This window comes from Podarcis gaigeae (genome assembly GCF_964106915.1).
Source record: "Podarcis gaigeae genome assembly, chromosome: 4".
Lineage (NCBI taxonomy): Eukaryota > Metazoa > Chordata > Lepidosauria > Squamata > Lacertidae > Podarcis > Podarcis gaigeae.
The window spans coordinates 85,325,067-85,342,382 of NC_139677.1; the positions used below are offsets into that span (position 1 = coordinate 85,325,067).

Sequence of the window (17,316 nt, forward strand, 5' to 3'; positions counted from 1 at the left end):
ATTTGTATGTATTTGCAATATAACTCAATAATTTTTTTAAAAACTTAATGTACTGGTATTTGAAATGACAGTAGCATTAATTCATGGTAAACATAGGGTGCTTTGAGTACATCAGCAGCCTCCCATGAAAAAAAGACTGGGAAAAGATTTGTGGCCTGTACAGCAACAAGCTAAGAACTTTATTAAAAACCCAGATTTTTCATTTTAAGATTGAGCTAAATTAAATATTGTTGGTTGTGGCGTTTTGAGAGTTTTGTTACTGAACAATTTCGTTCGCTGCTGCTCCTGCAGCAGCTATATGCTGCATTTTTATTTGTTTTATGGTGAAGAATTGCATTTTAATGCTTTCAACGTTACTGGAAGCTGCCCAGAGAACTCTTGTTATTGGGCAAAACAGTAATACGGTAAATAAGTACCGTATTTTCCGGTGTATAAGACGACTGGGCGTATAAGACGACCCCCCAACCTTTCCAGTTAAAATATAGAGTTTGGGATATACTCGCCATATAAGACTACCCTTCTTCCAACGCACACCAAATAAAAATTAAAAAAAACAGTCTCCAGTCCAGCTCGGAAATCCGCTCCACTTCCCAGTGGCCGGGGGCTTCTGGGGCTAATTTTCAAGTGTATATTTGCTTCATCTAGAGAGCTTGGTGCCCTCTGATTTAATTTGCTGTCGTTTTATCCTTTGGTGGGGAGTTGCTGCAGGAGCTGCTGCTGTAGCCGACGTATAAGGTGACCCCCGACTTTTGAGAAGATTTTCCTGAGTTAAAAAGTAGTCTTATACGCCAGAAAATACAGTAAATAAAATCACTGTAAAAGGGAGCCAGCAAGCATGGGGAGCCAGCAAACAGGCTTTCTATCATGCACACAGGACAGGAAAAGGGAGAAGCAGGTACACATGCCCCAGCAGCAAAATCTCCTTCCTAGAGGAAAAGTCCAACTCCATCCACTTCACACGCTGCAGGTAGGAGAGATCTGTAGTTGAAAGAGAGGAAAGTGCAGGAGGACCCATGGATCATACTAGCAGTAGTAGTAGTAGTAGTAGCTGAGGCCGCCGAACAGACTCTTAGGCTAGGATGTTGCTTACAGGGTTTTGTTGGTGGGGGTTGTTGCTGTTAAAATATATTAATTGTTTGTATCTATAGTACGATTTATGTTGTTCAGTTTGGTGGTATAGTTTATTGCTGTGTTATTATTGTTTACGACTACTTTCGTTATGTTTTGAATTATGTGTTTTCCCATGCAGTAAGTTGCCTCAAGCATGCCTTTAACTACGGAAAGGTAACATACAAATATTGATTGAAACATAGGGGTTTTTTTGGGGGGGGGGATTCCACCCCACATCACATCAGCAAATGAGGCAAACAAGGGGGGGGGGGAAATGTTAGATATAACCCTGTGCTTTAGATTTCGCTCACGTGTCATAGAAGACTGGCGACTACTGTTAAACACTAACACCTTTCACAAAGAAATTGCAAAATTGTATTGTTCAAAGTATTTGCGTGTGTACATAGATCTTCTTGGTTCACAACACGAAGGCATGCAAGCCCAAGGAAGACAGAGTGCTCTATCACATTTTTATATTATTGCACCCAACTCCAATCTCTGAGCGATGCAAGAATCCAGGGGTTTCAGGCACCTAATAATAATAGTAATTTTTTTATTTATACCCTGCCCGTCTGACTGGGTTTCCTCAGCAGTGCCATGCAGTGTTAGAAACTGAGATATGAAAGCTAGGAGCTAATCGGCACCTTAAGCCTAGGCTAGGGCGCAACAACGGAATGTTTAGGCACACTTTTTAATAACAGGAATACAAAGCAGAAAATGAATGAACTACAGCTAAAATATGTTCATTTTTCACATGGTCTAGTCTTTCTCCTGCCCACCCTCTTAATATTCTTAAGAGGGTCAATTCTCAGAGAGCAGCTGGGAGTGGGGAGGCAGAAAAAGTTTCTCCTTTCCTTCCACTTTGCAGTTTTAATCCGAAATCTTAAGCCCAGTACTGCACCCAAAGCTGAGAAACTGCTCGCGCTAATGAAATTCCTTGCTGCAAAACACGCCTAGAATAACGGGAGTTTCAAACACTGGTACCAATCAGTACCCCCAAAAAACTAATGTATGTGATCCAATCTGTATTTCTATTTCCTTAATAGGAACTACACTCCATCCTTCTGCACCCTCATCTGAAACAAGGCCAGGGAACCCCAAGGAACACCTTTTCCAACCCTCTACACTTCAGGTCATTGGACATCCTGTTTTGAGTCCACCTTCCAATGGAGGCAAGCCAGGTTGGTACTAGCACTAGATGCCCTCCCCAGGGAAGTCTGCCTGGCCCCCAACATCAGCATATGCCTTCCAGTAGCTGCTAAAATGTGGCTTTTTACATTTCTATTGCTGTTGGTGGAGAAGCATTTATTAGCTACTGGTCCCCCCCCCCCTTGTCTTCTAGAACACTTAAAACATTTCAGTGTGTTATAAAAGGTAAAGGACCATTAGGTCCAGTCGTGGCCGACTCTGGGGTTGCGCCGCTCATCTCAGAGGAGGGGAGGGGCAGTTTGAGAACCACTCCAGAACACATTTGGAGCATGCACCCTCCTTCCCCCAAAGGATCCTGGTTGCTGTAGTTCCTGAACACCGCGAGGGGCCAGAATCCTTTGAAGGAAGGGGTGCGCTTTCAAAGCACCCTGCGCGCCCAGCTGCCTTCTCTCGCGGCTCAGCCCATTCGTCCATCTAGCTCCGTGCTGCTTGCACTGACTTGCAGGGCCTCTCCAGGGGTCTCTCCCAGCTCTATTGGGGATGGAACCGGGGGGTTACCTGCGAGTAACTCTGCTGCAGCCTGGCGATGCCTTCCTTCTCCACCTCCCAAGCGGGGCGCTTCTGCTTTTGGCGCTGCTGGCGCAGCCGGTCCTTGCGCTTAGCGTAGTTCTTCTTCCAGCGCTCGAAGTTGCGCACCGGGTCCGCGCTGGGCCCACCGAAGGTCCCCCGGCTTTTCTCCATCCCGCCTCGGAAACAGCCGGCGTGGGGAAGAGACGGCAAACACGCTTCCCGGCAGCGTAACGCACGGCGGCCGGAGGAGGAGCCGGGCGCACGGAGAGCGCGTCAGCCTCACCATCTCCGCCCCACGGGAAGGGACAGCCCAACCCCTCCGCGGGCGGGAGAGGAGCCTGCCCTACGGGAAGATCCTCCCCGCAGATCCCCAGATCTGCGAGGGAATCTGCCCCGCGTGGCCTTAATGCATCCTTTGATTCCTCCATTGATTTCAATGCGTCCATGGATTCGTTCCACATGGTTGTCCTTCCGCCAGATAACTTATATTAAAAATGTACGGTATATTTCTATGCAGCACTTCCGTATTGGCCGCTTGGGCTAATGCTGCTCGTTTTTTAAATGCCGCTTGCTAAAAGCCATGAGAACAGGGGGCGGGGATGGCTGGGGCAAAAAGAGAAAAGAACGGTATTATTGGGCAGGCAGCAGAGCGAGACTTCATCTGAACCTAATTTTTGCTTTTTTGCCTCTCTGGAATTATCATATGGAGTTAGAAGGGACCGCGAAAGTCATCTAGTTCAGGGTTTCCCAAACTGTTTGGGGGACTACAAATCCCGTGATCCCTGATCACTAGTCCTGGTCGCTAGGGATAATGGGAGTTGTAGTCCAACGGGAGAAACCCTGAACCCCTGCAATCTTTTGCCCAACGTGGGTCTCGAAACCACGACCGTGAAATTAAGTCTTGTGCCCTATTGACTATCCAATCCAAACCTACTTTCACAAAATTTATACGCTGCTGCTTAATTGGAGGCGGGGAGAGAGAGACAGCAACCTCAAAGTGGTTTAAGCTCATCTCCCTGGGGATGTGCAACGTTAATAAAAAGGAGACTTGTGCTACGTGTTTTGAAATACTGTGGTACCTCGGGTTACATATGCTTCAGGTTACAGACTCTGCTAACCCAGAAATAGTGCTTCAGGTTAAGAACTTTGCTTCAGGATGAGAACAGAAATCGTGCTATGACGGCGCGGCGGCAGGAGGAGGCCCCATTAGCTAATGTGGTGCTTCAGGTTAAGAACAGTTCCAGGTTAAGAACGGAACTCCAGAATGAATTAAGTACTCAACCCGAGGTACCACTGTAAAGCCAGCAACGTATGGCTAGCCCCCCGCAGGTTGCCTGGACCATTGTTGCCGTTCAATCACGTTTACCTTTGAGCTGAAGTTACATTTGTACAGTTAAAAACCACTAGAGGTCGTAACTCTTGCATATGTGTATAATACTCATGTAAAACAGGCATAATAGCTGACAGAAGTGACTTGAGCTTTGGGTTTCCAAAACCTGAGTTGAGGTTTGCAGTATATAGGATGACAAAGAGTATCTCTGTACATGTGCAGAGTGCCTTTCCTGCACCACTCATCCCAATTCATCCTTGCACTCTTAGAAAGGTTGCCCGTTAAGCTTCCCCCATGCACACAGAGAAGGAAAACATCAGCTGATCATGCTCATTATTTTATGGGAAAGCCTAGGATAGCATGCATAAGGTATCGAGAACTGCTGAGATCCTAGCACCTGAAATCCGGAAGAAAACTATTTATAAACTTTTTTCCATCATGGGCTCTGAAGGCACCATATATAATAATAAAGATAAATTTTGTTCCAGAGAAACCAACTGGAGCTATTGTGGACCATAGGGGATCACATTTGCATGGTTCTGATCTCGGCTTTCAGCTACATTAGTAAAGAAAGTGTTTTATATGCATTATAACACTGTGACACCAGATGGCGCTGTGGAGTCCCGTCTTTTGCCAACGTGATTTTCCTTTGAAGCTTACAAGCGTTTTGCTGAAACACGTTTTTTGATGTGTCTAGATCCAGCCTTTCTTACAGGGCAGAAAGTTACACTATATTTAACTAAACTTCCAGATGGGAATCCAAGGCTCTGTACATGCATTTTATTCCAGAACCAATGGAAACAGAGTACTTGGGTGTGTTTTCTATGTAGTACAGTGGTATCTCGGGTTAAGTACTTAATTCGTTCCAGAGGTCCATACTTAACCTGAAACTGTTCTTAACCTGAAGCACCACTTTAGCTAATGGGGCCTCCTGCTGCTGCTGCTGCACCGCCGGAGCTCAATTTCTGTTCTCATCCTGAAGCAAAGTTCTTAACCTGAAGCACTATTTCTGGGTTAGCGGAGTCTGTAACCTGAAGCGTATGTAACTTGAGGTACCACTGTATTGGTTCCGCCCATGCCTGCAGTGAGTCCATTTGAAAACAGATGTAGGTGTGGGTGGGTGTACAGCAAGATCACAGTGAAGATCACTTCTTCATTTACCTGGGGCACCTGCAGGGAGGAATAGGTAGGGATAACCTAATCAAAGGGAGGCATTTCAAATGCATATCAAGTAACCTGGTTCCCAGCACGTTTCCAAGAACAATTCAGTGTTGGTGCTGACCTTTAAAGCCTCGGTCCAATATACCTGAAGGAGCGTCTCCATCCCCACGGTTCTGCCCAGACACTGAGGTTCAGCGCTGAGGGCCTTCTGGTGGTTCCCTCGCTGTGAGAAGCCAAGTTACAGGGAACCCGGCAGAGGGCCTTCTCAGTAGTGGCACCCACCCTGTGGAACGCCCTCCCATCAGATGTCAAGGAAATAAACAACAGCAGCCCTGTTTAATGAAGTTTTTAATGTTTGATGTTTTATTGTGTTCTTAATATTCTGTTGGGAGCCGCCCAGAGTGATGGGCAGGGTATAAATAAATTTATTATTATTATTATTATTATTATTATTATTATTATTATTATTAATAATAATAATAATAATATTAATCAACCTAGATTGACATTGAGAACAAGCATGAATGCTTTTGCGTGAAGAAAAATACATGTTTGTGCTACAAACAAATTAGTGTGTACACAGCTTTGGTCACATTTGAGTGGGACATCGTGTTGAGAGGCTTTAAGATGTATAGATTGCAAAACACTACACATACATATGCACCGTGATTAATAGCCAACAGAGGCACCATGTTGCATCTAACATTGGGGAGGGCGTCACATGTGTGTGACATTACACACACGTGATTTCACACATGCGGCACTGGCACACTGGGCTCCTCAGGATCATGACAGAAAGCTGGACCAACTGTTCTACTTTTGATTAAACAAGATTTTCCCAGTCTTCAGTGTTGTGACGTGGGGTTTGTGATTTCAGCTCTCTTGACATAATATGCTGGAGACAGTTCTCTAGTAACACTTCTTTATTAAAGCAAACAAGACTGAGACTTGAGGAGGGGAGAGCTACATTTATAGGGACAGGGAACTAGCTAGAAGGGATACATTTTGGAGGGAACAATATCAGGCAATCACAGTCCTGCCTTTTGGAGGCAACCAATAAGACAGAGGATCCAAATACAGCAGCTTAAATGAACCAATAGTAGCTGTACCCTCTGGAACCAAAAGGCAGTCACTTTACCCTAATGCAAATACAGACAATAATAATACAGATATAAAATCCTTTGACTCAATACAGAACATTCAGACCCAAATGTTTCAAATTAATTCATTTTCCTTTTCACAAAAAAAAGTCCAAAAAGGGCTTCTCTTAAGTACAGTGGTACCTCGGGTTAAGTACTTAATTCGTTCTGGAGGTCCGTTCTTAACCTAAAACAGTTCTTAACCTGAAGCACCACGTTAGCTAATGGGGCCTCCTGCTGCCACCAGAGCACAATTTCTGTTCTCATCCTGAAGCAAAGTTCTTAACCTGAGGTACTATTTCTGGGTTAGCGGAGTCTGTAACCTGAAGCGTATGTAACATGAAGCGTATCTAACCCGAGGTACCACTGTAATGTTACTAATCAAAGTCAGCAATGTTTTTTCTCTAATCAAGCATACCGACAATCACTTTATTTATTTACTTACTTACTTACTTACTTATATTTATTAAAGTTCTATACTGCCCTTCGTACGAGGACCACAGGGCAGTTTACAATATAAAAACGCAAAACACATAACGTAGTAACAAACAATAACCCCCACAGAAACAGTTTAAAAGACCATAGATTGTTTAATTAACCAAAGGCCTGTGAGAAAAGATTTTTGCCCGGCGCCTAAAGATATGTAACAAAGGCACATGGCAAGCCTCCCTGGTGAGAGCATTCCACCCACCTCAGAAAAAGCTCGTTCTTGTGTTGCCACACTCCAGAACTCTCATGGAGGGAGCACACAAAGGGCCTCCTATGATAATCACTGGGTCCAGGTCAGTTCATATGGAGAAAGGCAGTCAAAATAAGTCTTTCTGCCTTTGTCCACTGTGATCATATATTGAGAAATTATTCCATAGTTCTTTTCTTGTACAGTGGTACCTCGGGTTAAGTACTTAATTCGTTCTGGAGGTCTGTTCTTAACCTGAAACTGTTCTTAACCTGAAGCACCACTTTAGCTAATGAGGCCTCCCACTGCCGCCACGCCGCTGGAGCACATTCTGTTCTCATCCTGAAGCAAAGTTCTTAACCCGAAGTAGTATTTCTGGGTTAGCAGAGTCTGTAACCTGAAGCGTTTGTAACCCGAGGTACCACTGTAATGTATTCATTAATTCACACCCAGTTGTGTATCTTCCGTTCCCATTTCCTGTTGTGTTTTCCCATCCTTATTTGAAAAATTGGTCCTTTACACTTCTTCCATTCTTTTTTCCAATAAAAGCACCAGAGGCTTGATAGCTTTTTCCACTAAGTTCACTCAAAGTTGTACACAGAGCGCTTTCTCTCTCTGCTCTATCAATGCCAGATCAGAATGCCTCACTTATCTATGGCTTCATTCCATTCCTCCAACATCACAACTCCACCATTCTCTCTGTTCAAGATGACCTGACGTGAGCTATTTAGGGACAGTGATTCATCTATTCTTTATAGTGAAATTGCTCTAGCAATCCAGGTTTGGCCACAACCTATGCTGGCTGGGGAAAAAGAACCAAGCTGAGGGTTCAATATAATTTGGGGGACCACAGGTTCCCCTCTCCTCTAATCCACCTGAGCGTGCAGGTTAGAAATGAATGGCTAGAGCATATTCTATCCTTCAAAAACTCATAAAGGCTCTGAGAGTGGCATGACACAACATTAATTGCAAATAAAACTTGAAAGAGCTGGTAGAAACTTAATGCATGATGCTGAAAAAGCTGGACTAACCGGAAATGAACGTCTACGTTCTGCTTCTTAAATATTCTCTTAAGAAGCAACAACAGACTCCAGTGTCACTTTATCGAAACACAGATCTGTTTCCTTAATCATATTTTCCACAGTAGCAGAAGCCAAACCCATTGATTCATCTCCTAATTGCCATTCTTACGATGACCTACTTTTGCATTGTCTTAGGGTGTTGCTCCACCCCGTTCTTTCTCTCCCATGTCTCTTAATACTTCCTGTTTGTGAGTCTGTTTAATTCAATAGTTTCAGCTTTTAAATCATGCCAAGAAGAGCTGGATATTGATGGCAGACATACTGCACTTCACTACGGATATCTATCTGATGGGGAAAGAAGTACAGAGAATTCCCAGCTTGACTTCTGCAATTTGATTTCTGGATCTTCATGAAAGACATGGAGAAAGGTTTGTTCTAGTTCCTTTTCTAATGTATCCCCCAGAATCTAAGAAGCTGGGTTAAGACTTGATAAGTACTAGAAAGTAAGAATATTTGCTTTGTGGGTTGAGGAGGCACTAGCCGGTTATAGGAAAATAAAAGTCAGACCCTAAAATAAATCCATTGGAAGTTTCAAAAATGGCGATAATCATATTCTTGCAGCCAGGAGGTTCAGCAATTGTAATTAAGTCTCCTCCTTGGAGCGACACTTAAATATTATGCTGACGTTTCAGCATATATATATATATATATATATATATATATATATATATATATATGAACCTGCTTTGTACTGAGTCATTAATCTATTTAGCCCAGGATGATCTGATTAGACCCAGCTCTCCAGGTTGTTAAGAACGCATATTTCCTGGCCTTCCCTAAAATGTTTTGAGTAGCAATCCTAAGAACTGAATGGGATCCTCTAAATGGCAAATATGCATTCGGCCACTGAGCTATGTACCCCCCCCCCCAACGTAGCTTAGCTGTAGCAAATATTATCTACATTATTTTCTCTTTGGTGTTTGACCAGCAGCCCACATTGGTTTGTTCCCAGATGCCATTCAGGATTTTGTGGTTAAGCAACCACATTGGCTGGTGTGGTTAATTTAGCAATTGTTCTTCATGCTTTGCAACCTGATGGCAATTAGAGGTCTTGAAATTATATGGTATTCTCCGAAGAGGGCTCGGGTCATTAAATCTCATGGCCTTTCCTAGTCTTCTTCTTCTTTGGTTGGTCACTACCGCACAATTAATATATTTAGGCTACCTATGCTAGTTTCTAATATAATGGAAGACATCATGACTGGATGGATGGATGGCAGTACCTTGAACCAGAAGTTGCAAGTTTACCTGTTTAAAAAGTAAAGCCGTCCTGGGTGCATTAAACAAGAATGAATTGATCTTTACTGCCATAGCACTCGCTGTGTGTGTTTTACATTAGTTCCTTTGATACTGTCAAATATATGATACCAAAATTCAGTGTATTTTAATTGTTTTGGAGACTGAGCAGTTGGATTTGCAGTTTCAGATTTAAATAAACGAAGTAAGCGCTGCTTATCACCATCCAATTTTTCGGTACAGTACAGTGTTTGGTCTGGTCAAGTGCAAGTAGATAAATAGATACCGCTCAGGTGGGAAGGTAAATGGCGTTTCCGTGCGCTGCTCTGGTTCACCAGAAGCGGCTTAGTCATGCTGGCCACATGACCCAGAAGCTGTACGCCAGCTCCCTCGGCCAGTAAAGCGAGATGAGCATCGCAACCCCAGAGTCGGCCACGACTGGACCTAATGGTCAGGGGTCCCTTTACCTTACAGTTTCAGGGAATTTGGTTGTTTTGAATCGTTTCATGTGTGAATACATAAACAACAATCTTACATCCATGCTACCAATCAACCCACATTAGGGAAGGGTTTGCCGGAGTATTCAAAACAGAGGTGTGTGGTTAGCTGCAATATTGAAAGGCAAGGAGTGTATAAGTAATGTGCTAGTTTGTCCATGAAAGCTGATAATGATGCATAGAAACCCAGGAACATCAGCTTAGTACTGAGTACATGCATGATCCAAGCCAATAGACATTTCTGGAAAAATGAAATGAAAGGTGGCAGAGCACATACCACGCTCAGCATCCCCAGTTGCTGATCAGGTAGCAATAAAGCTAGTGACAGCTTTTGCAGGAGACCTGGCAAAGCTACTACCAGTTAGACTACAGCAGACAAAGGCCACATTGTCCTAGATGTGGCTAGCTAGGTGGGGAATAGAGAACAGGGCTCCTGTACCTTTAGCAGCATAGATCCTGCGTTTTTCCTCATCAGTTGACACTTGTTCAAAATAGAGTTGATTGGAATAGGAGGAAGGGAGACAGGAAACCAACTCTTAAAACATGCCAGTTAACACCCAACCCCTAAGCCAGTTCTTCAGCATGGAAAATTTAGGGTTGCATCCAGTTTCAGTCATATTCAGAGGAGACCCAATGAAATTAATGGACACTGCTTAGCTCCACTAATTTCAGTGTATTTACCCTGAGTAGAACTTAATTGGATCTAACCAGTAATTTAAAAGAAGCTATTTTTTGGAAGCAGAGACACAGCTCCTGGGAAAGGTAAATTTACTCTCAGGGGAAACATATTGGGTTCCATCCAGAACTAGGGTTGCAACTAAGATTCACTTATCTGGGAGCAAACTTCATTCAATGACGCTTTGGAGAAAACTTGTATAGGATTGTGCTGTAACTTAGCTGGATTTTGGCTACAGTCCTAACCTCTGGGCAACAGGGGTGAGCTTGATGGAGCTATACAGCCCTGTCACTCACACCAGCCAGATCAGAAGGTGCTGAGCAAAAAATGCCCATTTACTGTGCCAACTCCAAGAACAGACCCTTTGTCATTTGCTTTGGGAGATGCTACTGGCAGTAGCTTCTGCAGCCCCTCCCTTCCCCATCCGTGTGGGCCCATTGGGGTACTCCTCACCAGCAGGGCTTCCTTGTGATGGCACAGCCAGGCAGGGCTGGGCAGAGGGACACCCTCACTTCATCTGTATGGTGGATCAGGGTTTGGAAGGCTTTGCCAGATCTCGTTGGAGTCAGTGGGACAGCTTAGTCATAACAATTTAGTTCCCACCAAATAAATGGAACTCAGTTGTGGTGGAATCTTGTGGATGTGATGATGCAATGCAAGTCCTAGACAGCTGCCTGGAAACTGTAATTAGCTGGATCAAGGGCCAATAAACAGATATTGAATCCTGATAACACAAGAACATACAAGAATTGGTAGTTCCCATGTCCAGAAATGAGGTAGGCCATCTGTTAATGGCTAGGTTGCACGCCCACTAAAGAAACGGGTGTGGAACGTGAGAGTACAGTTAGATCCAACCTTGTCACTGGGAGGCTCAGTGGCACAGTGTGTCTTTCCTTGGCTTTGGTTGGCCCTCAAGCTATGACCATTCCTGGACAGGGTGAACCTAGCCACAGTACTGTAGTCCATACTCTGGAAACCTGACTGGAATACCGTACTGTGCTGTATTTAGATCTGCCTTGAAGATGACCCAGAAACTGCAGATAGTGCAGAATAATGTGACTAGGTTGCTAAGAGGAATGTGTAACACCAGTTCTAAAGCAACTATGCTGGCTTCCAATACTGTATACTTCCAGTCCAACTCCAAGCTGTTAGTTGTTGTTGTTGTTGTTGTTTAGTCATTTAGTCGTGTCCGACTCTTCGTGACCCCATGGACCAGAGCACACCAGGCACTCCTGTCTTCCACTGCCTCCCGCAGTTTGGTCAAACTCATGCTGGTAGCTTCGAGAACCCTGTCCAACCATCTTGTCCTCTGTTGTCCCCTTCTCCTTCTGCCCTCAATCTTTCTGCCCCTTCATGGGTCACTGCCTTGCCGTGGCGAAGGGGCTTGAATAACTCAGAGAAACTATGAGCTATGCCGTGCAGGGCCAGCCAAGATGGACAGGTCATAGTGGAGAGTTTTGACCAAACATGATCCGCCTGGAGCAGGAACCGGCAAGCCACTCCAGTATCCCTGCCAAGAAAACTCCATGGACAAAGACAACAGGCATATAAAAGCTGTTAGTAATAACCTATAAAGTCCTAAAGTCTAAATGACTTGGGAACTTGATATTTGAGGGAGCATGTCTTCCTCTGTTGTCCTGCCCAGCCATTACATGACAATGAGAGAGAGAGAGAGAGAGAGAGAGAGAGAGAGAGAGAGAGTCTTCTTTGCTGTGGTGTCACAGCTCTGAAATGCCCGCCCCTTGGGTGCCCGCCTGGTGCCTGTGGTGAGTTCATTTCAATGCCAGGCTAAGTCCTGGTTGTTTACTCAGGTAATGGGGCTTGTTGACTACAGTGCAGTATTGTTTTATCTGTTTGGCACATTTAGGGCTTTGTCCCGGATTAATTATGACCGCAAAGCAGTATTTATGTGCTCAATTGTTGCTTCATGCAATATGTATCTTGCCCTGAGATCAACTGATAAAGGGCAGGTTAGTACAATTTAAACGAAGAAATAAATTAGTGCCTACTCAAAAGTAAGCCCCGTGGAGTTCAGTGTGGTTGCAGTCTTAAGCTGAAATCCTGCACTCACTCATCTGGGTTTAATTAACTCAATGGAACTTATTGTTCAACAGATATATGTAGGCTTACAATTAAGTGCCAGCAGGAATATCGCCTTAGCCTGAACCAACCCATTGTTTTGGGTTCCTGTTTCTTCAGTACATTCCAGTTTTGAGCCTATTACACAACTATTTTTTTTTTTACCTCCTTTGACTAGGTGCAAATTATGATGGTGCCTCACTAACAGAGAGCAAGAGCTGCAAAAAGATGCAAACCAGTAATGTCAAAAGAGTGGTGAGGAAGAAAGTTGAAGGATAAGAGGCAAGAACCTATTTAAGTCAGTCCCTCTTCCCAGGGAACCCTGGGAATTGTAGTTCTGTGGTGGAGGTAGTGATTTCTTTCAGATAATCTCAGCACCCTTATCAGCCTGTGAAACTCACAATTCCATGGCAGATAAACTGGTATACAATCAATAATGTTGATAGATACTTATCCAAAATGAAAAAAATGGTGGGTTTTGCAGGTGGGAAATATACCTGAGACCACTTCTCTGTGACCAAATAGGAAAAGGGGATTCTTCCATTCAGTTATTTTCTATCCTATCCTTAGGGAAATGAATGAGAGCAGTAGTTGGACCTTTGTTGTAACTGTGATGGAACTCACCTTTCTGTAAACAAGAATGGGAAATGTCATGTAAACAAGGAGTTTACATTCCTCACAAACCACACCCACCTATGTTACACCTGACATTATCATATGTGACACCAGGTGTGTAGCAGGTAATCTAGGTGGCTACAAAGCAACCATCAGGAGCTCCCAATTGCTCCTTTACTAGAACTCATGGGCAGTGACAGGAGAACTGGGGGAAAATTCACATTTGGCACCAATGTGCCCCTTTGGTTTCAGATAGTACATGGGTAGACAAGTCTAAAAAGCCAGGGACACAAATTTCTGTGACCCTCTAGCAGGTATGGTGGTTCATTTACTAGAAGTAATGCATTTTTTGTTAACTCTGGAAGTGTATACGCAGTTCTGACCAAACGAAGACTCCTACAGCAAAATATACATCGGAAGGCTTAGCTTACTCACTACTAATGTATACCAAGGATTTCTTAAATATTTGCCTTTCTGGTAGTCAGCAGTCACAGGTGGCCCACGTCAAATATTTATAATTGCTGGTAACAGGACTGTATTGCCAGACTTGGCACTGGAAAGCTATCGCATTTTATTCTTGCCGGCTTGATCTTTCTCTTGCAGAAGATCTACATCCGTTTAAATGTCCTTCTTGCACTGTGGGGATTGGCAATAAATATAATAAGATAATGATCCATGGGTCTATTGTTGCTCTGGCCAGGGTAAAACTGAGAGGACAAATTCCTGACTTCCTCTTGTTGTTGTTTAGTCGTCTAGTCGTATCCGACTCTTTGTGACCCCATGGACCAGAGCACACCAGGCCCTCCTGTCTTCCACTGCCTCCCGCAGTTTGGTCAAACTCATGCTGGTAGCTTCAAGAACACTGTCCAACCATCTCATCCTCTGTCGTCCCCTTCTCCTTGTGCCTTCCATCTTTCCCAACATCAGGGTCTTTTCCAGGGAGTCTTCTCTTCTCATGAGGTGGCCAAAGTATTGGAGCCTCAGCTTCACGATCTGTCCTTCCAGTGAGCATTCAGGGTTGATTTCCTTCAGAATGGATAGGTTTGATCTTCTTGCAGTCCATTGGACTCTCAAGAGTCTCCTCCAGCACCATAATTCAAAAGCATCAATTCTTTGGCGAACAGGCTTCTTTATGGTCCAGCTCACTTCCATACATGACTACTGGGGAAACCATAGCCTTAACTATAAGGACCTTTGTCGGCAAGGTAATGTCTCTGCTTTCAGAATTCAGAACTAAAAGACAATGAGCTGGTTTGTACAATACACTAAATTAAATCTTAGCAAACATGTGGGATCTTGAAGAGGAGCTTGCAGCCATTTTTCTCCTTCCCATGCTGAGAGCTGAACCACAAGTCTCAGTTCAGACAACACACTGTCAAACCTTGGCTTAGCACAGTGAAGCATGGCAGCAAATACTACCAGGTAGCAAAGTGGCTGCAAACTCCCCTTCGGAAGCCTGAAAGGTTTGGCTCAAAGTGTTGTGGGAACTGGGCCAATACAAAAGTGAGGACAAAAACCTTGCAAATTTTACTTAAAATATCATTATATACCAAACTTAGCTTCTAAGCACAATGATTATAATTGTATTTAGGAGCTAATTTTTGTATACTGTGCAAGGATACATTTTATTAAAAAGATTTCCAGCATTTTATACCATTTTGCAATTATTTGCCAAGTAATAAATCCAAATTAGTGTTGCTAATTTTTAAGGACTCTGTGCGCACCTGATACCTTTAACCTGCATGCTAAACAAAAAATAGTAGGCAGCTTGCTATTAAGTGTCATGGTATTCTAAACCATGGTACCAATTTTTAAATTTGGATAAAATCATTTCATCTCAAAAGCAATGGCTACAATACATTTACAACAAAGAGTGAATGTGGGTGGGTACCATATAAGTGTGGGTTTCTTTAGGATTTTAGACACATTCAACTAGACAGAGTGATGATTCTTCTTTCAGACCTTCTTGCCCAATATGCAAAAGTTGGGAGTCAAGCCAGAATGGACAGCAGGATTGGCCAGTGCATGTTTTCTGAGAGTGCATAGAGGCAAACGCCTACACAGAACTCAGCTGGGAGCACAAACTGTTTTCTGTTAATAGTGGGAGTTATAATTATTGTGACTTTAGGAATAATAATTATCAGATGTGGAGTTACTGACATCCTCCACCCACCCACCCACCTTCCTGGTCAGCCTCTCCCCCAGGTTCCATTGCAATGTTTACATTCATAAGACATGAGAGGATACATACACATGGTTTTTTTCCTGGTTGGAGTAATGATTGGACCAGCTCTTGGCTGTGTTGCATTTCATACATCATTGTAGTCATACACCCCATTAATTTATTTTTCCACAATGCTGTTTTTGTCTACCTCGTGATACAGCAGATCAGAATGCTCTTCAGAGGGCATCATTTTTTTTTTTTTTAATGGCCTACATTTCAACTCTGCCTTTTGTGATTTGGCATCAACAAAGGCTGGGACCTGCTGAAACTTTGCCCTTCCCTGGAATTCCAATTGCCTTCGGACATTTTAGATCATATTGGCTAAACTTATTTTTAGGGCAAGGGCTGTTTACCCATGGACAAGCTGATATAGCTCAGTTGGTAGAGCATGAGACTCTTAATCTCAGGGTTGTGGGTTCGAGTCCCACCTTGGACAGCAAAAATCCAGTCCATTCCAACTGTTCCACCAAGTATATGTGTTAAGTACTGAAGTTATCACCCTGGGCCAGCAGGGGAATACTGTAGATAGTTTTCACTCAGGTCTACATATGCAAATAAGGGATTGAAAATGACGTTCAGTGATTGGATAGTTACAGAAAGTGGTTACAGTTGCGTTGTAGTGGAGCTCTATATAAGCAGGCTGGCTGAACCCTTCAGTTCAGTTCAGTTCTGTTCTGGCCTGTGAATAAACAAGAGCTGTTTGAAGAATCGCTGTGTCGTCTGATATGTTCACCCACAACTTAACAATATGGGTGTTAGTGAGGGTTCTATCGTACTTTACAGCTCAGGAGCAGGGACCTGAATCTGGCCAACACCACCAATTCCTCATCCCCACTCACTCCAATACAGACCTTCTCATATTGAGAAGGGGATTTCTAAGCGGGTTTGGCTGAGCGTGCTTCAAGGCCTTCCCAGGAAGTCTGTTAATGCAGGAAGGTGAGGATGGATCAGGCAGGGAGAGAGGGGTGTTAGAGGTGGGGCATGTGCAACCTCGTAGCCCCTCTGCGCTGCCCCTATGCTTTATTTGAACACATGAATAGGGCTAGTGATGTATTACTACATCCTCTCCCCTGGCATGAGCTAGTATTGGGGGGCTGGGGGGTAGTCCGTATAAATTCATTCCAATTCACAGCACACCAATCCGAGAGAAATGCTTTGCATTTACATCCACACCGCAGCATGATTTTCTCCCTTCTAATTTAATGCATGGGTTTAATTAAACTTGCCTGGCACAATACCTGCTAATCTTCGCAGTTATCTCATATAGCAATTAATTCAAACAGGAACAGACTTGATCCTACAGTTCTTCAGCGCCTCTGGGCTAATTGCTGCAAGATCCTGCCGATTATTTTGGAACACTTTCCTGTACTCTGCCTTAATTTTTTAAAACATACCTTCCAGCTTTTTTAAAAAAAAACACACAACCCAACAACTTTGAAAACACTCGTTGAGAATGAGGGAGTTTAAAGTCTCCCACGCTATAGCACTGTATCTGAATGTGCAAGCAACGTAGCTGAAGAATTCTCACGTCTTCCCATTCATTAAAACTATATGTGTCAGCAGGACCTGCCACCAGCAACATTAAATTTTGGCTGTGGTAACCATCACAGTCAGGCTTTCCCCCCTTCTTTTTGGCTAGGTGCAGAGACTTTATGCATGATACACAAAAGAGCATCTTGGTTGCTTGACAGAATACAAGAGAAATCAAAATGGCCACTCATGTTTATGTGTCTAAATGAGTCTGGGAAATATATCCAAACATGTTGGTCAGC

At 43.7% G+C, this 17,316-nt stretch overlaps 2 protein-coding genes across 2 annotated transcripts in view; one reads left to right on the forward strand and one right to left on the reverse strand.

Moving 5' to 3' along the window:
• DDX10 (DEAD-box helicase 10) overlaps positions 1–3,115 on the reverse strand; it is a gene marked incomplete at its 5' end in the record, with an annotated part of 158,923 nt that extends 155,808 nt beyond the window's left edge. The window contains 2 exon segments of the mRNA XM_083736392.1: positions 2,818–3,027; positions 3,029–3,115. Coding sequence (XP_083592518.1) covers positions 2,818–3,027; positions 3,029–3,115 — 297 coding nt within the window.
• Positions 3,116–8,393: 5,278 nt separating this feature from the next.
• EXPH5 (exophilin 5) overlaps positions 8,394–17,316 on the forward strand; it is a 52,629-nt gene continuing 43,706 nt past the window's right edge. Inside the window, exon 1 of the mRNA XM_083735860.1 lies at positions 8,394–8,585. The gene's annotated coding sequence lies outside the window, so the exon portion shown is untranslated. The remainder of the gene's footprint in view (positions 8,586–17,316) is intronic.